At 35.8% G+C, this 25,686-nt stretch overlaps 1 protein-coding gene across 1 annotated transcript in view; it reads left to right on the forward strand.

Annotated features, from left to right (window-relative positions):
* Positions 1 to 25,686, forward strand: part of UBR3 (ubiquitin protein ligase E3 component n-recognin 3) — a 121,788-nt gene that overhangs the window by 41,937 nt on the left and 54,165 nt on the right. Inside the window, exons 18-25 of the mRNA XM_082484547.1 lie at positions 760 to 901; positions 4,190 to 4,286; positions 6,052 to 6,193; positions 10,658 to 10,762; positions 11,638 to 11,811; positions 12,044 to 12,073; positions 13,508 to 13,968; positions 17,959 to 18,047. Of these exons, the coding sequence (XP_082340673.1) occupies positions 760 to 901; positions 4,190 to 4,286; positions 6,052 to 6,193; positions 10,658 to 10,762; positions 11,638 to 11,811; positions 12,044 to 12,073; positions 13,508 to 13,968; positions 17,959 to 18,047 (1,240 nt within the window). The remainder of the gene's footprint in view (positions 1 to 759; positions 902 to 4,189; positions 4,287 to 6,051; positions 6,194 to 10,657; positions 10,763 to 11,637; positions 11,812 to 12,043; positions 12,074 to 13,507; positions 13,969 to 17,958; positions 18,048 to 25,686) is intronic.

Genomic DNA, 25,686 nt, shown 5'->3' on the forward strand with positions numbered 1-25,686 from the left:
ACTACAAACACTCAGGTTTTACTGCTATCGGTGTATAAGCTGTGTAAGTAAATTAAATAGCTTGTGGTGGTTGCCCAAAAGAGCTTGCAATCCGGTCATAGGCATTGAGCAAAAATATTAGGAATTTATAAAGACAGGAAAGGAAGTGATTGAGTTACAAATATATAATAACAATTATTGTTACAATACGACCTAGTAACTCAATCACTTAACTATGTAAAATAAGTGAATAATTTATACAAGCAATCACTTATCACTAAGCAGAAGTTTCCTTATTTGTGAGTTGGGGTAGGTCAATTAAGTATCACTACCAAAAATGAGAAATAGCTAGTCCAAGGTGGAGAATTACTTACTGTGTTTATGGATCCCAAGCTATTTACTTGCTTTTTCTGCGCTTATCTGTAAATGCAAAATATGCTATGAAGAGAGCCAAAGTGTTAGTAAATAAAGTCAAGTACAAAAACGTTATATGGACTACAGGTAGTAGGTTTTTTATTTCTTATTTAATACTTACCTCTTGAGCCAAGCATGTAGCAATTGGCTTGCTTTAAAAAGTTTAATGTCCTAGCTAGGAGGCTTTGATTCACTTCAGTAATAGTTACTGTTCCATAGCAGCTGGAGCATACAGACCTCTTGTGGTAAACACAGAGCACTGCCGAAATGTAGCCTCTGAAATGAGTGACTGAAAATGTCAAGAAGGAAGTAAAATGCTGTGTCCTACAACTAAGTTAACTTTGCTTTCCTTAACGCAAACATTACATTCCAGAAAACCCCAATCCTAAAAGTGGTATTATTCCAGGAAGCTTAAGCTTTGAATCAGTCTTGTCAGCCGTTGCTGATTTTAAAGCTCCTGTTTTTGAACCTGGAGGTTCCATGCAACAAGGAATGTATACACCTAAAGGTATGGTAATCGATGTCCTCTTATAGCATGCTCAGTTGTAAGATGTTTAACTAAAGGGTTTTTTTTTTATTAAAGAACAACAACAACAAAAAAAAACCAAACCAAAACCCCCAAAACAGCCCACCAGACAATCATAAAAACCCACAAAAAAACCAAACCCAAAACCCCACAAAACTTTTTCATTATTGTCTATTGCTTATATTTAAGAGCGTTGCTAAAGACTGTTAAGAATCTTTAATAAATTCATTTTGATCTAGAGTGAAAATGAGCTTGTATTAATCAGGTATCCTTAGAAAGCAAGAGAAAGAATGGAGAACTGGAAAATTATGTTATTTGTATTTCACTGATCTGCACAGTTAATAATTTATGTGATTTAAAAAAACATGATGTATGTTTGGTAGAGTTTAGAACTGTTTGCACTAGTGAGGTGTTGGTTGCAAAGATACTTTATTCAAACTTCTCCACGTTTTGGTTATTAAAGGTATCATGATACATAATTCTTTCTTATATATTGCTTAACTGTCCTTAGTAGCCTGTAACATTTTTCCCAGTCAATAGTGAGCATCTGGAACAAAGTTCAGGCAAGACTAGTTATACAATGTTGTTCTATAGTTCTACAATGCAAACAGTGCAAAAATGACTGGTTTCTTCCCCTGACCAACTTGTCATTGTCTAAATTGGACTCGATGTAGTGTTGGTATATCAAAGGAGAGTAGGAATTTAAGAACTCGTTGTTCCATTACTGTTTTCTGTCACTGAGCAGATAAGCCTGTAGCCTGTAGGAATCTGAAATGCTCCATGTGCTCTGGTTGTGCTTCAGCTCTTGGCAAAGCTGAAGAGGGATTAACTCCTTCCTCCCCCGGGTACCTCCCTTGAGAGCTGGCAGGGTTGGGGTCTGACAGTTTTGAAACCATTTGGTTTGTAGGCTGTGTTCTTTTGTGGATTTTTTTGTTGCTATTAATGTAGGAACCAATGCTGTACTAACTTGTTTGCCAGTTTTTGTACTGGGAGATTGATGAGTCAGTGAAGCTCTTACTTTTATACAAATTAACAACCCATGAAGTAATTTTGTAAAACCAAAGTTTTGGGAATTAATTCGTTCTGATTCCTTGATGTCTAATTAGGCACCTATGTATTTAAAATAACTTTATTTTACTGTTCTGTAAATTGCATTTCCCTATGTCACGTCTGGTTTCTGAGGCTTGTGACATGCTGGTCTTTTTTTCTAATACAGTGTAAAGGAAAAAAAAAGATGGATTATGGTATTTTAATTATAACACTTTAGGGAATCTGATGCTAGATTATAGTGTTTTGGGGTTTTTTGGTGTTTTTTAAAAAATAGTTTACCTCTGGAATAGATTGCTTATCTTAATTTTTTTTTTTTAAGTATCTCGTCTATAGCAGTGAATACTGAAGTAATTTGTAACTCTATGGAGGATCCCCGTTTCTTGAAGTAACAAAAAACTGAAAGAGCTTTTGCATTAATAAAAGCTAGCATGGTTTTCCTGTGTACTATAGCCTTTTAAGTGTTTATAATCTTTATGAGACTATATAGGTTCTCAAAATGAATGGTGGTATTCCAGTTGCTTTTAAAAATTGTAGTTTGTGGCCTGTCACAGTTTGAGCAAGTCACGTTGAGATCCATTCCTCCTAATCCCTTTTTTCCCTAAATTTAGAGGAAAAAAAAAAATCTACTTTATGATCACAGAAGCCCCAGATTTTGCTTCCATTAGCCATAGGTTTAAAAAGTCAAATCAACTTCAGAGAAAGGACATAGTTCTTCTGTTCTCTGTGGATTTTTGTGCTGAAGATGAGCTGTGTGTGCATTTCTAATATTCCCCATGTGGCTCCCTCTTAGTCCTTTGTCCTCATTGTGAATTAGCAGCCCAAACAAACTTGGTCTGTGTGTCAGCTGGCAGTAGTAAACTGTCCAGAAAAAATGTATTTTTCGCTAGCTAAGTTTGATCATATTTCATACATAGTTGAAACTATGCAAAGTGTTCTCTCTTAGCAGTGTATGAGGGGATCTGTAAACTGATTAGCAGGGGTTAATAGGAGTAGACCACTTGTCTTCCCGCCTGGGGGAAATTAATCTCAAAAGCATGATATAGCTGCCTACTTTTGCCTGTGAAAACTTTAAAGAATGTTGTTAGAGCTTGCATTCTGCTATGCCTGCTGCTGGAGCTAAAATTCTGTATCCACTGGTTTTCTTCTCCCTTTGATGGGATCATTGAACCTTGCCTTCATACTGCTATGTTATGGAGCTTAACACTTACAAACAATTAATAAAATGAACATCTTCATTTGACTTTAGGTTGGAAACTTAGTTTTGTTTTTTAATAACTTGTGAATACAAAAAAAAGTATCAGTTAAATGGAATATCTTTATTTATTGTCTGTTTAGGATTCTCTGTTTGTGATTGCTCTGAAAAACCACTCGGTGTTATTTTAGAGTTACTAAATTAAACAGAGATAACTAAGATTTTAATGCGAAAATAATACATAGATATTAGTTATAAAACAAAGACATGTTCATAAAAGGTTGGTCACAAATGTTATTAAATAAGAAACCTGGCCATTTTCGAGACTGAACAAAAAATTGTGATGTTATAGTCATTTGGCTCACTGCACTTAATAGTTAAATATCACCTCCCTACTAACTTCGCTGCAGTCTTTACTTCCTATTTTCAAGAGGACTTGTACTTATGAAGTACCAAGTGAAAAATAATTAAAACCATTTCTTACATGTAGTCGAAATTAAAGCGAGCAAAACAGGATGCATACAGAAAAGATGGTTTTGGGCTTGCCTTTGTATATTAACAATTGCATAAATAAAATTACTCTAGATTTTAAAATTAATTTGGAATTTATTTTTTTTTTTAGAAAAGATTTCGTCAGCACATGTTGCAACTGTTATTTTATTAGAAATACTTGATTTTTTTCTTTTTATCTTTATCCCACACTGTAAATTATTATGTAACAGAAAAGAAAGCTAGAAGACACTAAAGTAAGACTTGTGAATAGAAAAGATCTGTTGCCTTAACAGACTGTTATTTTTTTGTTTTGGAACTAAGAAAAATATTTTTGGTGAGATTTTGATATCTTGATAAGTAGTAGTAATTATTAGTATAGTAAGTATGATTAGTAAGAATTATTAAAAATTACTCTGCTGAAAAAAATATTCTATAATAGAAAATTACATTAATTAAAGCTAGTTAAGAAGAGAATCTACAATAAGTGGTAAGGTCTGTAAAGAGAATTTTAACATGTGACTTCTTTTAAACAACAGCTGAAGTTTGGGATAAGGAATTTGATCCTGTCATGGTAATACTTCGAACGGTTTACCGTAGAGATGTGCAGTCTGCAATGGACAGATACACAGCATTGTAAGTTGGATCTTTTTTAGAAATGTAACATCATATTGATGCACATTGCACATAAAAATTTTGTTTTCACTGTCTGGTAATGCTAGTCATGTTATTGATGTTTTCAGGCCCCAGATTTGTCCTTGAGCAAATAGTTTATAAATTTACAGCACTACCAGGTTTTGGTTAGCTTAGTCTGTTACTATTCCATAAACATTTAAAAGTACATCAGAAGCGCCATGGACAAAGTAGTGAATGTTATCACAGATAAAATACTTAACCAAAAGTTATTGTTTAAAAAACAGTTACGAAATACTTAAAGAAAGCAGCCTTATCTATTTTTATTTATCTTACATTTAAGTACATTAAGCACAGCATTACAGTGCTGTGTTTTGAAATTATAGGCCTACAAAGCTGGTGAGGGGTCTGGAGGACAAATCTTATGAGGAACGCCTGAGGGAACTGGGGTTGTTTAGCCTGGAGAAGAGGAGGCTGAGGGGAGACCTTATCACCCTCTACAACTACCTGAAAGGAGGTTGTAGAGAGGTGGGGGCTGACCTCCCTGGTGACAAGTGATAGGACGAGAGGAAATGGGTTCAAGTTATGTCAGGGCAGGTTTAGATTGAATATTAGGAAACACTTTTTCACTGAAAGGGTTATTAAACATTGGAATAGGCTGCCCAGGGAGGTGGTGGATTCACCAATCCTAGAGGTGTTCAAAAAAAGGGTAGATGTGGTACTTAGGGACATGGTTTAGAAGTGGTTTTTGTCAGGGTAGGTTGGACTTGATGATCTTAAAGGTCCCTTCCAACTTCAGCAATTCTATGATTCGATGATTCTATATTGATAATTTTATAATTATGTAATTGAAAGTATATTGATAAGGTGTTTTTTTTTCTATGTATTCATCCATGATAGAAACCATGGGTGAATTAAATCCCGATTTAAATACAGGAAAAAAAACTTGTGGTACCCTTTTAAGTTCTTAGAAGCAAGATGATTTGGTCTTAATTCTGTTCCTTAACATTCCATCCCTTACAGCTTCTTATCCTTACAGAATCTTATTTCAGCTGATTTAATTTGGTTGTCTTTTCTTTCACACCTTGGGAGTAAAAATCAAGTTTAAAAAAACCCCTTATAATAGACTTAGTGAAATAATCCTCTGCCTCTGTGCTCATCCCATTAAGTCAAAGGCTCATCATAAACATATGCTGTAACTGATTTTGAGCAAGGTAGTATTCTTTTCAAGAATTGTGTTGTCTACTGCACTGCATTCCAACTTGTTGTTAGAAATGTGGGTCCACGTTGAAGTTACCACTAATTTTTAAGTTCATGGATACGATAACACTGGTGCTGTCAACTATAGCTAATTATGTCTAACGTTTCCTAGTGTTGCCAGTAATCCATTCAGATTACAGATGTGAGATTTTTGTGTTGGATGTCTGACTAACGTGGATTTGGGTAAAGTGAAAAGTTTTCCATTTCTTCTATGTGCCTCATAGAATGAAAGTGGAATTCTTAAATTCATAGCAGTAATCTAAAATTCATTTAACTTTATAAGTAAAGGTCATTTAAATCAGTGGTAATCCACAGAAAAATAAGACTGGATTCAGTTTGTGTATGCATTACAATTTTTGAAATATTGCTTAAATAAATTAAATGGCTTAGAAATGCTCATCAATTATGAAGTCAGTCAAAACAAAAAGAGGGCAGAATAGTTATCTATAACAGTGGCAATTGTCTACATTATTGCAGTGCTTAACATAAGTCTCATTTGTTTCAACAGTTTAAAGCAAAGTGGTAAATTCCCTGGGAACCCATGGCCTCCTTACAAGAAGAGAACACCACTACATCCAAGTTACAAAGGTCTCATAAAGCTTTTACACTGTAAAACCCTGCACATCGTGCTGTTCACGCTTCTTTACAAGGTACAGTCATAATTCTCATTAAGTCCAGTATTTTACTTCCACTTGTTTAGAACAGGAGTTCTTAGAATTATTTTTTTAATAGATTATTTACGGTATTCAGGTTCAAATTTATATAATGTTTTTATTTTGTTTCATTTTCTAAGTCTAGTATCATGATGTTTTTCTACAATTTTCATTATTTCATGAATGATTATTTCACATATATGCGTACACTAAGTCAGGTACCCAAGTGGATGAGCAGTCCTACTTTCCTATAGAAGAACACTATCCTAAGTATCAGAGTTCACATTTCGATTGTTCCACGATGGTTTTGGGGAGCATGGTGGTGTGAATGGTATTCTTTTGGTTCCCACTGCAGAGTTTTAAGGCATCAGCAGCCTGTTCAAATATATGCAGCCTTGATGGCTTTAGACCCTCAAGGCTGAATGTGTCTCATAACTGCAGTTGGTTCTAACATTGCTTCCCAGATACATTCTGGCTTTTGATAACGTTATAGCACTTGTTTTTCAGGACTAATTGACGCCTTTAAATTGTGTTTGGTGTTGTCTTTGATAGTTGGCTGCCCTCTTTAAAAGAAGTGCACCCTTTTTGAAGAGTACATTCATCAGAAAATGGGACTTTGAATCTGTCTATCTACTTGTGTGCAAAGTGCTTTCAAAGCAACATGCTGCAGAGGCAGATGAGGGACTATAAAAAGTGGTTTGATAGAGTAGTGCTTTCCTGGGCAGACTTTCTTTTTGTGCTCTTTTAAGTGCTCCCAGCTCCCCTAAAGCTCTTGTTTTGTTTCACTGTTAAACTTGTGTTGAATAGAAAATATCTGTTAAGTATACTAATAACTGTGTGGTATTAACAAAGAGCCATACTTGTTTCCACAGAGTTGTTTCAGGTGATTTCTTTTTCTAATGAAGTATCTTGTAAGTTGTCAGTATATCATTAAGGGGAATGAAAACAAGATTTTACCTGAATTCATTAGAAACTGTCTCTCTGAAAGGAGCAAGGAGTACTGCATCCTGCTTTGGAGTCCTCAGCACAAGCAGGATGTGGATCTGTTGGAGAGGATCCAGAGGAGGGCCACAAAGATAATCAGAGGGCTGGAGCACCTCTGCTATGAAGACAGGCTGAGAGAGTTGGGGTTGTTCAGCCTGGAGAAGAGGTGACTCCAGGGAGACTTTATAGTGGCCTTCCAATATCTGAAGGGGGCCTACAAGAAAGCTGGGGAGGGGCTTTTTACAAGGGCATGTAGTGATAGGACGAGGGGTAATAGCTTCAAACTGGAAGAGCGTAGATTTAGATTAGAGATCAGGAAGAAATTCTTCACTCTGAGGGTGGTGAGACACTGGAACAGGTTGCCGAGGGAAGCTGTGGATGCCCCATCCCTGGAGGTGTTCAAGGCCAGGCTGGATGGGACTTTGAGCAACCTGGTGTAGTGGGAGGTGTCCCTGCACGTGGCTGGGGAGTTGGAACTAAATGATCTTTAAGGTTCCTTCCAACTCTAACCATTCTTTGATTCATTCAATAGATTTCACCTTTATGACAGAAAAGATCTTCACCTCAATAGCTTCCAATTGCTTACAAATTTGTGACTTCAGTAAACTGTAGGTTTTGCTGTCTAACTGGTGCAATTTCAAAAATCTACTTTAAAAATATAAAAATTTTTGTATTTTACTACTAATTCTTCCCTTTTCATAACATGTCTTGTTCTATTATGGGTAAGACTGAATCTCATGTGCAGAGACTGTCGAATGAAGCTATACCTTTTGGAACCTCAGTAGTCCATCTAATGGTTGGTCAGGGTTACCCATTGTCAGACATCTAGTTCCTTATCTTGCTGAAATTTAACCAATGGCTGACACTTTTCATGCTGAATGCCTGTTCTGGCCTGAGTTTCCAAGACTGAAGCAAGGACAAAATACATGCCCCTTTCCCATGTTTTAAGTGTTCTTTTATCAAGATTTTGGATCTGAATTTAGCCAAACTGTAGCCATTGCAAAGTTACAATGTGTGCATGTTCAGTGGCTGTTTATTTTATTTGCTTAACTGTTGAAGTCCCAAGAAAGTCAGCCCCAGACCAGGCATGCCACACCAGAGCTAACTAGAACTTTGTGTGGAGTGGCAATACCTTGTTTCCCAGGGATTTCCATAATTTTGGCCAGAGAAGCTGCTGTGTGCAGTATGTTTAACCCTGCTAAGCCCCAGCCAGCTGCAGCAGCAGGGCTGCCTGACTACTGCAGGGTGAAGAACAAGGCTGAGATGTGGTAGTATGTAGTGGAGACTGCGGAAGGAGCATACCTGGAGAAAGTACTAGACAGGAGACTTACAGCAAGGCTGCTGCAGAAAAGGAGAGTTTGGGATTATGTAGAAGATGAAATAATATTTTGACATGGAACAAAAATGGAGAATGTGGGGAAGGAATGTGTCATCTTTTACTGCCTTGCTTATGAGGTTTTTGGCTGTTTCCCCTCTTACTGTATTAAGAAGCTTCAGGGACTTAAGTCTTCAGAATTTTACAATTTCTGGGTTGCTGTTTTAGCTGAAATGCCGAATACATTTCTATCAGATTCATGGATGGTAGAAATTACATAGTGATTGATTGCGGGGATTCCCTTAAATGATATTTTGTCTATTTGTGAAATTTTGCCAATTTATAACAGCCTCTGTATCTCTGTTGATTTTTTGGACTGGCTTCAGAAGAACAGTAAACTACGTTTGATGATTTGACTTTTCAGAAGCATTAGTCAACATGCCTTTTGATTCTGACTGGTACAACTGCACATGGTTTTCATATTAATGTAATACTGAGTGCCCTTTTTAATTAAATAATCTCTGTAATCTCAGATTTGATTGGGTTTGATTAAGTCTGCTGCTCAAACGTAATTTAGAAAAGCTATTGTAGAACAATATTTGTTTTCAGAACGTTCTCTCTCTGATGTTTCTAATGGGTGTATCTACTTATGAAATTTTGGCCCCTTCAAAACCTACTTGTATTTAAAACTTTACAAGGCTACACTCTAAAAATATTAATTTCTATAGTAGCCTGCCTACAGTGAAATTTTAAACATCTCTTCTCATTTACTTTTTGGTTATTTGCAGGTTCTTGCCATTTTTTTTCCCTTTAAATGAGAATATTCTCAAGAGGAAATCTGTCCTGGTTTTTCATTTCAGAAGCACTGGTCCTTCCTCTCAATGCATTGAAGGCTGTATTAGAAGAAAGATATGGGCATTTATTAATCTAAAGAGAAGGCTATTTATTATTTGTAGTTAAAAAAGATTATGTGAAGATGGTTGTGAACTAAATTCATGTTAACCCTTCTGGCATTCCCAGTTATCCAGACATCGCTTATAGGTCTAGGACCTGATGAGACCTTATGGTGACTGATCACGTGAAAAGGGAGGGACGGCTAGATGAAGCTCTTTGCTTGTAGCTGACAGTAGTGGTATTTGTGCAGCTTTATCTGACCCTTTGGTTTTACAGTAAATGGCAGCTTGAAGTAGTAACAATTTTAAGGTATAAGTTTGTTTGACTGGAAAGAAACATAAAATTAAATTTTGCTTTTGTGGTGATGCTCAAAGGTTAGTTTTTTCTAAACCTCGAAATAGTTTTTAATCATCTTAAAAAAAAATAAATAAAAACTGAAGAGTCCAAAGTGTGTTATCCAGAACACTGTTTTTGTGCATTAGATAATATATTGAAGTCTTAATAAACTGAGTGGTATAATGATTTCCTGTCTTTTAAATACAACACTTCTGTTGATTCGTCACATCCAAAATTACATGTCTTATTTTGTAGTACTGTTCCATTACTGTTATTGGAAAGGTATATTAATGTTATTACTCTTATTTTTCTTGGCCTACTTGGATCCTATAGCGTAATCAGTAATTGGGTGTTTTGTTGGAACATTCAGTCATGACAAGGGTGAAGTTTAAAATATCTTGCTGATGTTTCAGAGTAGATACTATAGAAACTTTATAGTGCTTGTAATTGTAATAGGAATAGCCAATTCACTGCCCTTGAAAATAATTTTTTCCTAACTGTGTTTTTATGCACATGATAGAACTTTGAAAGTGTTAATGTGCAACAAAAATAAAACTATTTTAAATGCTCAAATTGATGCTAGTGTTTACCAAAAATACACTAGGGTAGCAAGTGTTATGGTGTTCTGCCTGTCTACTCTTTTTTTTTTAATTTATTTTTTTAAACTGATACTCATGTCTCATGATACATCTCTTGTGAGCACAATGAATTAATTTAGGAAAAAAAAACCATGCAAAAATCACATATGTGGCTCGAGATCTTCTACCTTTCCTAGTGTGGCTAACCTGGAAGGTCATGCTCTGAGATAAAATTTGTAGTTTAGGTTAGAGATATCTCTTGTGGTTTTGGCAGGTTTTGGTTTTTGTATTAGGGATTGTGAGAGTATCAAAGATAAAACCTTCTAAGACGTGAACGTATTTTTTTCTGCCTAGATATTAATGGATCATCAGAATTTATCAGAACACGTACTTTGCATGGTTTTGTATTTGATTGAGCTGGGGTTAGAAAATTCTCCAGAACAAGAGTCAGACGAAGAGGTAAGAATAAATACCACCTAATATGATGTAAACAGATGTTTATTAAAATTATAATTATACCATAGGAATGAGAATAAAACATCCTTATTTACTTAAGCAGGGATCAACTAAGCAAAATTATAAGGAAATTGGATACTGTTGGGAAGAGGAGTATGGTATCTTGTTACGTTTTTCAACAGTTTCTGTACATATAACCTGAGAACACAGATTGGTTAGATCTTTACTACTCTGTAAATTAGTACTTGAAATTGTTGGGTGCAAAAAAAAATTTTAAATGTTTGAGTCTGAGTCACTTAAATTTCTAGATTTTCAACTGAAACCTTCATCACCGAGTATTTTGTTGCTAAAACACTATATCTTCTAAAATATGTGAATTAGCCAAAATACTAACTATGCTTTTGATGCGAATTTGAATAAAAAGAGCCATTATTTTTGTGATTCCAGATTCCCCTATGGTATATGACTTTCACAATTTTCCCTACTGTTTAACATCGCTTATATGACTAAGGATCTGCCACTTTTTTTTCAGAGATTGACTTCTGTATAGTTCAGATTTTTTGTATTAATCTGAGATTGTACAGTTTTGGATTACTCTAAGTAGTTCCTTTTACTTCTGCTAGATAGCGCTGATGGCATGTATTTGATTATCTTGAAATCAAATGTGTGGATTATGTATTTATCAGACCTGTAGTCCTCATGGTAGGCATCATATCATAATTTTTAAGAGGTATATCAGCTTTAGTGAGGTGCATACTCTTCCACATGTTGTTCCGATCTCATGGAGAGATGATGGCCTCTGCAACACAGTTATAAAAGCAACGTGAATTATTGTAACGCATAAAAGAAAGCATACTAATGTTTTATTTTTATTTTAGGAAGCTGCAGGTGGACAAGAGCGTTGCCATGATAGTTGGTTTCCAGGTAGTAACTTGGTTTCTAACATGCGTCACTTCATTAACTATGTCCGAGTAAGAGTACCAGAAACTGCTCCAGAGGTGAAAAGGGAACCACCAGCAAGTACGAGTTCTGATGGTCTAGCTTCATCACAAGTAAGTATATACAAGTACTGGTCGTTTTCCCAGATTAGTTTAAATTATTGCCTGTTTTGGATTTTTTTGTTAGGATTATTTTTTTTTATGTTTTTTATGAGTTTCTTAGGATATTTTTTTTTCTCCAGTAATCTTTCCTAAGTGTACTGATAACAGAAATAAAAGTTATTTCAAATGGTACCTCCTCCCAAATGATGTATTTAATGACTTTTTTTTGTCCTCAATCTACCAGAGTTCAAGGCGGAAGAGCCTCCAGAGAGAGGTAGATCTGTGTGCAGTTTGTTCTCCTAAGCAATTAACTAGCAACATGGCTTTAATTGTGCTTACCTTAACGTTCAGTGAAATCTTCTAATTGTCCTGAATTTAATTCATATTGCAAGGACTCATGCTTTTTTCATATTCTTGATTGTAATCTTAGGTAGTAGACTTTTAAGCAAAGAAATGCCCTTATGTTTTTAATACATATTTTGAAATAAAAGCTTTCTATCAAATACGAAATGTCATTGATAGCTTACTGCTTGAGCTTTGTGTTTAGGCCTGTTTTGTCTTGCCAAGGTATTACTAACATTTAATAATGTAGAGTACTCCTAGCTTTCTTGAATCTAGGTAAGTTTAACCTTACATTGAAAGTGCATTTGGAATTATTAATGGCAAATTTATTTGGGTTTTTTTTGTGAAAACAAAATGAGCATGTAAATTGTGGGATACTGAAAGATTTATAGCTGATAGATAATATAATCTCCGCATAAGGAGCACTTCAGATTATTGTAAGCCAGTTGTAGTAAAATACAATGGATATTACTTTTGCAAGGTGATGTTAGAAAGACAGATCAAAATTTAAAGTAGGTAGGTGAGATGAAATAGATTAAAACATAAAGAAGGTAGGTGAGATGATTGTCAGAATCCCATTTTTATATTTGATCTCTGAAGTATTTGGTATCTCTTGGTTGCCCAGCCTTGTGAGAAGGAGAGGGTAAGATATTAAAGCTTTCTGAATGTCATGTTCAAAACGTTCAGGAAGCATCTCTCTGCCATGGATTCAGTATATGCAAGTTGCTTCCACGTATCCGAAATTTGGGACTGAAAGCAAGGGTAGCATAGAATAGAAACATCGGAATGGGCTTTGTCATTAATGTAGTAACTGCACTCATGCTCATGTGCCCTGCATAGCACGCTCTGCTTGCAAATACGGCTACGTGGCTTAGGGCTCTCGGCTAATAAATGCACACAAAATTGACAATGCCCATGGGGATGTGTGGGCTCACCTGTGTTCCCTTTTGTGGGATTATGAGGTTCATTGTGCAGCAGTGCTCAGTAGACTTTATTAAAGACATTTAAATGCTATAAAGATACCAAAATTATGAATATTCCAGAAAAAGTAAGGAAATACTACTTGGTGAACAGAATACTTAGTTTGACTAGAGCAACACCAGTTGTTAGTTGTTTTGGTATGGATGATTTTGTCATTTTTTTCTTGGCTTTTTATGCAGCTGTGTATAACAGATTTGTATAAAAACATGATATGCAGGGTTAGTATTTTACTATACCAAAGTTCAGTGAATTCTGGAAGGGGAGAGGAAACTTCAAATGTTTTGTACTTTTCCTCCTAGTTTGAAATACTTTCTATAGTTTTATAAATGTATGTTGTTTATAGTTGTATTTTTTTTAAATTAAACCTTGTAATTTTTTTTCCAAGAACTCGGGGACAGCTCAAGTGTTCAGTTTGGTCGCAGAACGAAGAAAGAAATTTCAGGAGATCATCAATCGGAACACCAGTGAGGCAAATCAAGTGGTTCGGCCCAAAACATCAATGAAATGGTCAGCACCTGGTGCAACTCCACAGCTAACTACAGCCATTCTAGAAGTCAAGGAAAGTATACTGTCCTTGCTGATTAAATTGCATCACAAACTCTCAGGAAAACAAAACTCTTACTATCCTCCTTGGTTGGATGATGTGGATGTTTTAATCCACCCAGAAATTCCAAGATACTCTCACGGTGATGGAATGACGGCAGTGGAAAGAATTTTATTGAAAGCTGCTGTACAGAGCAGGTTGAATAAACGTATAATTGAAGAGATATGCAGAAAGGTGACACCTCCTGTCCCACCAAAAAAGATTAGTTCTGCAGAGAAGAAAACTTTGGATAAAGAAGAAAGGTAACTTAAATAACAAAGTAAATGGGCAGTGGAAAGGCAATATGTGCATCTATTGATTGATCTGTCTCTAGGTCTTTGCATGAATTACTTATTAAAAGAATAAGTCTTAATTCTACAGTTCTCTTCTTTATCCATTTTGTATATACGTGATTTACATTGGTACTGAGTAAGAACCTGCACCTTGCTAATTTATATCTTAAAATTATTATCAAAGTGTTCTGACATAATGTAATATACACGCTCGCCCTTAATGTTGCCATGTATGCCACTCATATGTACAAAAGCGCAGAATTAAGATGGTGTTAACTTTTGAGGCTTAACTGTGCAATCTCAAGATTAGTCAGAATTTTTTTTTTTTATTAGTATTGTCTGTTCATTCACCTGCACACATCACAGCATGATTATTTTTGTTTGTTTACTGTATGTGGGTTTGGTAATGCTGCCTTTTTTGCTTGTCTGACACACAAAATTTTAAAATTATGTTTTTATTTTTTTCATAGTTTATATTTTTTTAAAAATCATATTCATATTTTCTTATAACATGGCCTGAAAACCTGCATGCCAGATGTCTGTCTTGTGCTTCTTTTTGGGAAAAAGCTCAGACAGTTTTGAGATTGAAGTTGGGGCACAATGAGTCCTGAGAGCACCCAGAATACCAGCACTACTGAAACTGAATGCAGAGAGCTTGGTTCTCTTCTGCTTTCAGCAACTGCTGTGTTGGCATGCGAGTCCTACAAAAGAGGTATCGTCCCGTTCAGATGCCTAGAGGACAGCAACTCAAGCTGAAAAGTAGAGGTGAAAACTAGGACTGTCAGGGGCAAAGAGTTGAAGACAGGGACTGGAAGGAGAAACCTTCTGGTTGATGTAATAGTAAGCAAAGGGAAGGTGCCAGGTCAAGTGAATAGTTAATGTGGGAAGACAAGCTGGTAAGTTAGGAATGTTGGGGGAGAACTGGGCTGTCAGGACAGAAATACTCAGAGAATAGTAGCAAATGAACGAACCAATTTTTAGTGAAAATCTCAATGGGGGAGAATGGGGTCTTGGGAGCTGGTAGGAGAAGGAGAATGTGGAATAGGAATGCAAATGTTGGGAGGGCACAAGTAAGACAGAGACAGGCATTTTGGGGGGTGTAATAGAGTCAGCCAGAAAGACGAGTTGGCTGGAGTGGGGCACTGGGAAGAGATTGGTAACTGGTTAGTGTAAAAGACTGAAACATGGAATTTGAAGTGAGGTAGCGGTGGATAGGGTTAGAAGGTTGGTGTGTAGAGTGGGGTGGTCAGGTCACAGAACTTACTATGGTCGATAGAGACAGGGCACAGGCTGGAATGGACAAGAATACTCCCGAGTGCTTGTCCATGCATTTTTTTTGATGTATTAATGGTTTATGTAACCAGACTATATGATTATGGTTCTAGAAATTTGAGTAGAAACCTGCAGCTATCTGACTCGGTTTGTGGATTACCTTTATTTATCCTGCTATTATTGTTTATTTGAAAATAAATTTTTCACTAAATTCTCTCTTGATATGTCCAAGACCAACCCTGTACTTAAAAATTAAGCATGAAAAAAATACAAATAGATTCAATACTTTATAATTTATGTACTTTACAAAGTAAAATGAATTTTTTATTACAAGTGGTCAGTTAACGGTTTATTTTTCAACATCCCTTGTAATAGTTCAGTAAATGAGAGAAGGAGCCAAGGGTTAGCATGTGAAATGGTCTTTCAGAAAATGACAGACTGAATGACTGCTTTAGATAAAACACAGCTATATCTTGGACACCTACTCGTTATTGTGGTACTCAGTAGTGCCAGATTTATGTACAGGAGAAGCATGAGAATCAATAAGTCAAGTAACTTTTCATGTAGAAAAGGGTAAAGTCATTCCTTTCCCCCTATAAAGGATGTGACATTTTCAAGGATCTGTTGTGGGCACTCTAAATTTTCAGTTAAGTTCTGGGGCTAATGTAATGATGAAAATAAATGTTTCCAGTTCTTTGTTGTTCTGAGTGACTATTTTCTTCTCCTCAAATCCATAATGGCATTGGGGACCCATGAAGTTTATTCATGGACAGTATGATAACTGAAATAACTAATCTAATAGACTGACAGTGCTGCAATGTTTACTTTCGTTTTTGATTGTTTTTCTTTTTCTCCCCCAAGTCCAATTTTATATTAGTGAAGATCAAGCAGACTGTAAGCATTCAGTGATCCCCCTTTTTGGTTACTTTGGTTACATATAGTGACAAACTTGGCATCACTTAGGTAATGGGTTGTCACCATAGAAACCGAAATACAGAGCTGGAAGAGAGCTTGAGCTGCTTGCAGTACTTTTTCAATTGCAGTGTCATACTCCCATGGGCCATCATGGAAAATTACTGAGCTGTACTGAATCTGTCAGAGTTTGTTTATGTCTTCTTATTAAAGGCCTTTATTTACAGTCACTCTGCTTTTAGTCAAGGCGTATATTGAGAAATTCGCAGGGAGAAATAAATAAAAACAGGTTTAATGAATGCCCTGGTATGATCCTCAGAATAATGAATCTTAGGATTGTTGTAAATAGAAGTTATTTTGAGAAATGGTAGCTGTACAATGTGACAGATAAATGGGCAGAGATATTTGGGGTTTTAAGATGCCTTTAAGAAAACAAGTTAGAAGCTTTGACTTATAAATAGACCACCTCAGGATAGCAGTTTACAGTATATTAACTGCTTTGGGCCTGGATATGCCTGTTCCTGTGCCAGGATAGCGATCATCAGACAGTGCTGGAGACTAAAGAGCAACCCATCAGCATATCGGATGCCAAGTGATGTTTTTAAATCCCTTTTTAGTTATCTGAATCATCTCTGAGCGGGGGGGGGAAGGGGGGGCAATTCGTTGTAAATGCTGATGCACAGAGTTTGTAGCTCTGATAGAGCTTCCCTAGCTGCACTGGGGAGGTGCTGCGGAAAGCCCTCATCCATGGGGCACGTAGGTCTTTGCACATGTCATGTGATGAGCAGCTGTGGGGCAGTTTTGTTTGGTTTTCCCACTTGAACTCTCCCATTTCTTCTATTTGCATACTCTTCTCTAAGTAAAGATCCTTTCTTGGTACCTTGGGAAGAAGAAAATCAATGTCTATTTTCTATGTTTTTCATCTATCAATATTCCTCTACCTGCTGCAGTACATATATATAGGAAGTTATAGAATAGCTTGTCAAATAGCCTTGGACAGATCACTAATATAGTTTAAATAGAAGGATAGATAAGAATGAGTCTCTAAGGTATTCCCTTTGTAAATTCTGAGCTGTGTTAAATGATGAGCAAAAAGTTAGTGAAGTCAGCTTGGTTCCAGGGAGATATGGGTCTTCAATCTGGAAGTGATCCCCACCTTCTTTAAGTCCAGGTATAAAAGCTGTTGGTGAGCAGTATCTAGGGTGGAGGTGGGGGAGAAGGAACCAGTATGAGGAGCCTTTAGCTGGAAAATTATTCATAATTGTTTCCCTTGGCATCAAGCTTGGTATCAAAAGTGAGTGAGGTATGATGGTGATGATATTATTATTATTATTTAATAACTTGTAAAAATTGGTTGCTCACAAGAGTACTTGTTTTTGTACAGTGATTGACATTTCACTCTTATTCTTCCTTTATGAAACAGACAAATAACTTTCAAGATTAAGGTCTTGGGTTCTTTTTCTTGTGATGCTATGTCGTAATCTGTGAAAGGATCCTTTGGTCTTCTGAAGGGTTTTTTTAGGACAGGATTTTATTCCTTTCTTTCAGAATCAAAAGAAAATAACTCTAAATTTCTTAAAAAAACTCTGCTTCTAAAGGATGAGATTCCTTTTCTAGGCTTGAAAATTAATCCTTTATTTAGAGAAAACTTGAACTTTGAATGATGTTGTTGAAGGTGGTGACTGTAGTTAGCCTGACATTGTAAACTATTTTTTTTTGTCCATTACATATACTCTTTTTTTTTTTTTTTCTCTTCCCGCTTTTTCTTTCACTCAGACGACAGAAGGCCAGAGAAAGGCAACAGAAATTGTTGGCTGAATTTGCCTCAAGGCAGAAAAGCTTCATGGAAACTGCCATGGATGTTGGTAAGTTTTTGTGCGGTTGACTGCTTGCTTTTTTTTTTTTTTTTAAATATTTTCATAATTTTATTTCCATGTTAGTATTAAGGTTTTTACTCAAACTGTTTAAAAAAACCCCACACAACAAACCCCAAACAAAAAAAACTCCCCTCAGATTCCACTTGTTCACTAAATACTTCTTAAGAGGTTTATAGTTGTGTTTTCTAGGACAGATAATACTGAATACATAATTGCTAAAGAATAGATTAAATTATCTTGAAAATACTTAAAAGAGAACATATTATCTGTAGGCCATAATTTTATTCCTTTTTTTTTTTTTTTTAAAGATTGCAGTTTCTTTAATCTGTAATGATGATATTTAGGATTATTTCTTCATAAAGCCTCACATTTTGATAGGGTAAAATTTTTGCATTTTAAATTTGTCTGTAGAATTAAGGAAAGCATACTTTTTTGGTCATCTCAGTTGTTACAAATGATAACATTGTATTCTGTTTCAAGTACAGGCTTTACAGCAGAACCATCTTATGTTTTCCTTGAGAATAAGTTCTTTCAAGTTCTGTTCTGTAGAAGCACATAATCTTGATTAATTTGCTTGTGTTTAACTGAGGAGTGGAAAATATTTTAATCATCTGGAATACTCTACTGAAAATTAGCTCTTTTGAAAGATAAGAAAAAGCAGGAATCTTATTTTTTCCCCTCTTTCAATCATCATCTGCTATGTAGTTTTGATTTGAGTTTAAGCACTGGTTAGAAATATTTTGACAACTGTTTTTGCTGAAAATGTCTGGGTTTAGAAATTGTTACATTCCCTTCAGTTCCTAGGTTGCTGAGAAGATTTATTCCTTCAAATTTATGAAGGTCTTGGATACAACAGTCATTGAAATTTCTTTAGCAAATTAATGACTATATATATGGTGTTATGTTTGGAGAGTGTGCAATAAAACACAAAGTTCACTGATGGAAAATGAGTTTAAGTCATGCTTATTAAATAGGTAGCTATTTCTTTTTAATCTATTTTTTTGAAGTAAGGAAGAAGGGAAGAAGAAACATGCAGTTCTACTTATTAAAAATTAAGTCCTTTTACAGTCATGGCTAATTGAAAGCAAGTGGGAAACTTTGATTCTGCAGTCACCTATATTTTGAATTCTTGATATTGCAACTTTAGAATTGATGTTTTTGTATATGAAATCACATGTATTTATATATATTTACCTGTCATAGCTGTATTTGCTCATATATATACGTATGCATAAATACTTCATGCTTGAGTTTCATAAGCTATGTTTAAGGTAACCGCTTTGATTTCTGGATGAAGCATGCTGGTTAAATCAGTAAACTACACAGCATTTACTTGTGTTGAGGACTGGGAACACTTAGCTTGTACTTAACTACGTATGTCAAATATTAGAAAGAACTCTTAATTTCTGTAACAGGTAGACCTGGGCCTTTCTGCTTGTGATTGTGCGTTTAAAAGTTCTTGGGCATGCAACACTTAAATTGTTTATTTCTTAGTATTTAAACAATTAATAACTTCAGATATCTCAACATAAAATGTAGCGTTTGTTGTCAATTATACCAGGTCATGCACAGCAGTAGATAGAAACAACTTAATGGACTACACTTTTCATAAAGTTGTTTTGCATTAAGACATTTCTTGGCAACAACTTAAAAGAATTCCAGAATTGTGTTAGCTGAATAATTGCTTTGCTTTGCTTTTCCACTAACTTTTTTTCAGTGCCTTCCAGGTTGCCATACTGTTTTCTGAGTTTATGATGAAAATTCACTGAATTTGTACTATAGTCCAGTATTAACTAGCTTTTGTGTTCTGATTGGCATTAAAATAGCTTGCAGAACGGAAGTACATATTCCATTATAGTGTGTAGGATTTATTTAAATACCTAGATTAATGATTTGCCAGGAATATTTTCTTCAGTTTGCTCTAGTTTGTTGTTGTGGTTTTTTTTAACTGAAGTAATTTGTTCAGCTGTGAATGCAGTCTCTATATGTTACAGCAAATCACTGAAAAAGTTGCAGAAACTATTGTTACTTTAATTTTGAAACACAAGATATGGTAAGAATTCTGGAACTACTCTTTCTGGAGTGATTCAGTTTAAAACTACTACTATTAGTATTTAATAATCTTACTTATTCAGGAATTGTATCATAACTTTGCTGAAGTATTAAATTTGAAAAACAAAAAAAATCCTCTCATACTAAAATTAGTCAGTTAAAATTAGTTCCTTTCTCAGACATTCAAACTCTATTACCTATTACTTTTATTACAGGTTGAAATTTAGCACTAGGTTTATTTCATAATTTTGATTGACTGTTGTAACAGTATAACACTGTCAGAATGCAGGGGCGGTGAGGCCTCAGCTCCCTGCCTTTGTCACTGATTCAGATGATGTCATTTGGGCAAATTGTTATTATCACCATCACCAATTTTTAAAACTTCTCTGTCTATGAAATGTGGATGTGATTCAGTGGTGAAATGTGACAACTGGTGTAATTGTGGGTATAGCACTTCTAAAATTTCACAATAGCTTTCATAGAATGGTTTAGGTTGGAAAGGACCTTAAAGGTCATCGAGTTCCAACCCCTCTGCTGTGGGCAGGGACACCTCCCACTACACCAGGTTGCTCAAAGCCCTATCCAGCCTGGCCTTAAACACCTCCAGGGATGGAGCATCCGCAACTTCCTGGGCAACCTGTTCCAGTGTCTCAGCACCCTCACAGTAAAGAATTTCTTCCTAATACCTAAAATAAGTCTACCCTCTTTCAGTTTAAAACTGTAACTCTCAGTGTAGAAGACTGAAAATAGTCTGAAAATAAATGTGTCTAGAAATGATAGGAATAATGGAAAATAGCCAAAGCTTAAAGATTATTTTATTATTCATTATTAAACTTATTATTTTCCGAAGTTTTTATTAAAGTGTATAGAGCCCCTGTTAATCCTGTGAGGCATTCCTCTTGTTTGATTGTTGGGATGCTGCTGTGAAATAGGGCTTAAAAGGAAGTTACCCATGTTCATTTTTCAATATTAAATGTGTCTCATTTTACCAGCAAAAGTTATTTATTTAAACTGGAATTCACAAATTCATCTGAGAATCTGAAAATAAGGTTGGCATTTTCTTGCATATAACCACTGTAGAAAAAATTCTGATTATTTATCCCTTTCCATTTGTGCCCCCTCTTACTTTCTATTTATATTCTGTGACATCTGCAAAACTGCATTGCTGTTCAAGCCTGCCTGGAAGTAATTAAGTGAAATTTAGAAACAGTTATGTTAATGAACTAGGATGGAACAGAATCCACTGTGCTGTCTTTAGCTGTTTGACTGCAGGACAAACGTAAAAAGTAGAAAAATAAGCCAAGAAACATTGTTCTAAGAGCAGCAGATAGAGCTCTTGAAATATCTCAGGAGAACGTGATTCAAAAATGTGTTGTTGTGTAGTTACATACAGTGTCAACTCCGTAGGCATTCTTGTCTCCTAGTAATAGCTACTTCTACATCTTTGTCTTGAGAGCATTTATCACAGTGTGAGGCTCTGGTTTATCTCTCCTGATGCGGAACTCCATGCAAGAAATTTTTGAATCTTCACTGCCTTTCAGGCTGGACTTCAACAAAAAGAACAAAAATAAATCCCTCTGTTCCAGGTTAATAGTAGCCTTTAACAATTACAGTGATATTTGTAATGATCTAAGTTTTACAAAAATGAAATATTATGATCTATTCGAGGCGAGCTGCTGAACTACTTAAGCAAAAATATCTTAGTGAAAATTTGTAAATTGGTTAATTTGTGAATTATAAATATTAAGGTATCTTGCATTCCATCAGCAGTTTTGCTGGCTCTGAAATGCCCAATATGATTTTTTTTCTTTTTTTTTTTTTCTTCTTAATTTACTGCCTCGTCACAAGTATGTGGTATGCTTTTTGTGTTTCTTTCCAATGTTGTGAGTCTCAGCAGGATGTCATTTTGTCCTTCAAGCAAATGTTCCTTAGCTAGAGTTAAAAAGAAGTGCAGAGTTTTAATGCAAGGTGACATACATTTCCTAACGCTCAATCTTCTGAACCCAGATAGAAAAATAAATTAGGTACTGATCTCTTGAGAATATATATGCTGGGTCAGGGCAAAGCACATTAGCATGCTAAATGGTTGCTCTGATGCTGAGGGGCCACTTTGACACACAATGTATACAGCAGGAAAAATGTTGACTACAGTCAACAGATTGTAAACTATATTTACTGTGTTTACAGAGCCCTTTCAGTCCTAGGGTTTTGCTGGGTAGGGGAAAGAAAAGGAGTAATTCTTGAACTCTGGAGAGTACAAATGAAATAAAATTCAGGCAGCAATGCATTCTGCAATAACTGCTAGATTTTAGCAGACTGATCAGTATTTGCTATGAAGTAGGAAATGCTAGGATTTTGTAACTTTGGGTTTCTACCTCCTAGTGGTAAAAACCAAACAGAGCTAAATATTTAACTGTTTTTAAAAACCCATGGGAATGATAATGTTTGGCAGTACCCTGGATTTCTGTCAGAGTTTAAATGTTTTCATCCTCCTTCAGTGTTTTTATCTTTGCTTTTAATGAGGTTCATATTTATCCAGATTTCTGAAATAATTCACAGGGATAAAGTCCCAGAACCCATTGTAAGGGGGTGGAGTGTGTTACAACGTTAGACAAACCTCATGAGAGAAACTTAGTGAATTGTTACCAATACCGTGTGTCTTATCTTGTATTTCCCATTTCCTCTTTCCTCACACACATTGACATCATCAGGACAAGATTCTGTGAAATCAATTAGGTTAAATCTTTGGAGAGTCAGAGTTTTAAACTAAGCATCTTTGGTTCTATTCCAAAGAATGCTTGACGTAAAATACATTTGCTGTCTTGTATGACTGCTGCCTGGCTAGTTAAAAGTCATGCTTCAGCCTTGCAACTAAAGCCACCTTGACCTCCTTGCTCCTCTGTTGTCTCTATCTGCTTTCTGAATCTCCAGTGAAGCAACAAGATGGCTTCTTTTCAGTGCTAGTGGCTTTCACACAAAACAAAACAGCAGGCTCCTACAAAACCCGTTTGAAAGATTGGGAGGTAATATGCCTCAAGATCAGTGTCTTGGCAAATGGCTAGCAAAGGATTCCTTTGGTACTCTATAAGGCAACATTGCTCTGGGACACAATGCACTAGTGCTGTTTTCATGGAAATATCTTCCTAGTGTCAGCAAAAAATGTTGGGGGTTTGTGCACCAGTGGAATCAAAATGAGGAGATGTAGATTATTCTTCACCTTTTAGTTGCAACTGATGTAGCTTTGTTCATGTGATGATTCTTGGTGGTGATTTGGGTGGACTTTTTAGCCAGAAGAGAAGAAATTTTATGTTATATGACAGTCAAGGTTTAACTATAAAGATTTTTCATCAATATAAAAGGACGTTTAATAAAGTAATAATTTTTATTAAGCTATCTTTTTATAATTGCATTCTGGCAGCTGGGAAATGTTAGCTTGTGCTTTAAAAATAGGTAAGAACCTATACTGTCTAAATAAAATGAATAAAATGGCATTACAACTCCAGTCATTTTAAATAAATACTTCACAAGTTGCCATGGAAAATGCAAAACAATTGTGTACTTTGGTTTATATGAAATGGAGAAGAAAGGCTGGGGGGAAGCTGTGGAGCTACCAGTGTCTGGGCATTTTAAGCTTCTGTATTGCAGTACAATGCAGTTTAGTTTTATTTTTCTCCATGTGAAATACAAAATTTCTAATGGAAGGTGAAGTAGAATGGAGACGTACCAATTACTTTATATTCAGAAGTATCAATGTATTAATGAAATATTTTAGAACAAGGTTTGCAGGAAAGAGTCTGTCTTGTTTTCAACAGCTTTTTGAGTTGAAACATGTTTGTCTTGGTCCTTGATAGTGTAGGTAGATCAGGTAGCTGGTGAGGCAGGGTCTGTGGCTTCCACAGGAGCTCCATAGAGGCAAAACTCAGGAAGGCAAGAAAGACAAGATTGAGATCATTGGTATATGCATAGCTTGCTTTTTCTCCTTTTTTCCCCAGACTGCCACTGATATATTTTTGCCCCAGTAATTATGCTGCCAAAGTGTAACTTTTCAAACAAACCATAGCCCAAGTCTTCCAAACAAGCTAACAACTGTTTTAAGCCAGTAATCAAGGTTTAGCATAGTCTATTAAAAAATAATTGGGGGTTTTGTTTGTCTGGTTTTTTTTGGTCTGCTTAATTATTTGTGATTTTAAATTCTTGTCAATTTCTCTTACCCATGGATTTTCTGTAAGTTTACTTTGTTTTCTTTCACTCTGGGGGAAATTATTTTATTAGGCAGTCTTCCTTGATGCTAGAAGTTTGCTTCTCTTGAAATTTTATTTTTTGCCCAATAGCCTAGCACTAGACCTAAGTAGTTGTGAAGGAAACATGCATTTGATCATGGAGTTCTAAAATTAAATTAGCCTGATTTTTATGTGCCTGTTGCACATAGGCAATAGAAGTATAGAGTGCATATACTGAATTGTTTGAAACGCCTTTTAAATACTAAGATCTGTGGGTTTTTTCCTTCAGGTTTAAAATATGCAGTTCATGCTGAATGAATGAATGCTATCTTGTAAATTAAATGACTGATTCGAGGACTTCCATTGAGCCATTCAAAATCAGATTGGCACACTATATTCTCTTACTACACGTCTTAAAAAATATTGAATGGATGCATACTTTATGTTGTGTTGACAATATTTTAGAAAAAGATAAATAAGAAGGCTGGAACTCTCTAGTGATTCTTGTGTCCTGTGCTCCTAGTACGCAGGTATACGTGAGTGTGTGTTACACAATTATGAGGTGATGTTAAATATAAAGAAATAGCTTTAGTGTTTGTTTCCTTCCTTCTGTGTTACAGTTCCTCATAGGTTTTCTGGATGTTTGGACTTAAAAAGCATTTGCAGTTGATGCATTCTGCTTTTTCTGTCATTGTACATCTGACTGCCACTAGATGGTGATAGACGTGCGTACAATATTGAGAACTACATGTCAATGAAGATCGGAGTTCATTTTCGTATGACCCTCAATAACTGACTGGAAAATCAATAGTTACTAAAACAATGTAATTTTGATTCTGCCCTGTGAGTGAGAGCATTGGATGGAGCTTTTCATAGCAAAGAAGGGTGCTGCCTGGCATCCAACACCCTTCTCCTTATACCAGCAGGCCTCCTGTGCTGCACTTTTAGTGGTTTTTCAACAGAGCAGCTCTCCTAAAAGCAGTTCTGCATGAGCACTGTTGCTGCACTCAAGGCTTTTGAGTTCTCTCCAGCACCTTGGCTTACTTAATCAAGGGGATAAAGGGCATGGTTGAAGGCATCCTTCGGAAAAAATATCTTTTAGGAAAGAAACAAAGCACCCTTATAGTCTAGGTCAAGATGCTGACTGTATGGGTTCCTGAGCAGTCAGGAGAGGATCATTTAGTCTTGACGTGCTTTTCTGTCAAGCCAATAAAGAATTATTATCTTTGATTGTACCGTAACAAAATTGCTTCTATTTTGGTTAGCCCCCTGCCCTGAAACCACCACCACCAGCTGTCACATGAACAAAGCTTCATCAAGTGCAGTTGCGTCAGTACTTCGAAGCTGGTCCTCAG

The sequence above is a fragment of the Vanellus vanellus genome, assembly GCF_965231255.1.
Source record: "Vanellus vanellus genome assembly, chromosome: 5".
In the NCBI taxonomy this organism is placed as follows: Eukaryota; Metazoa; Chordata; class Aves; order Charadriiformes; family Charadriidae; genus Vanellus; species Vanellus vanellus.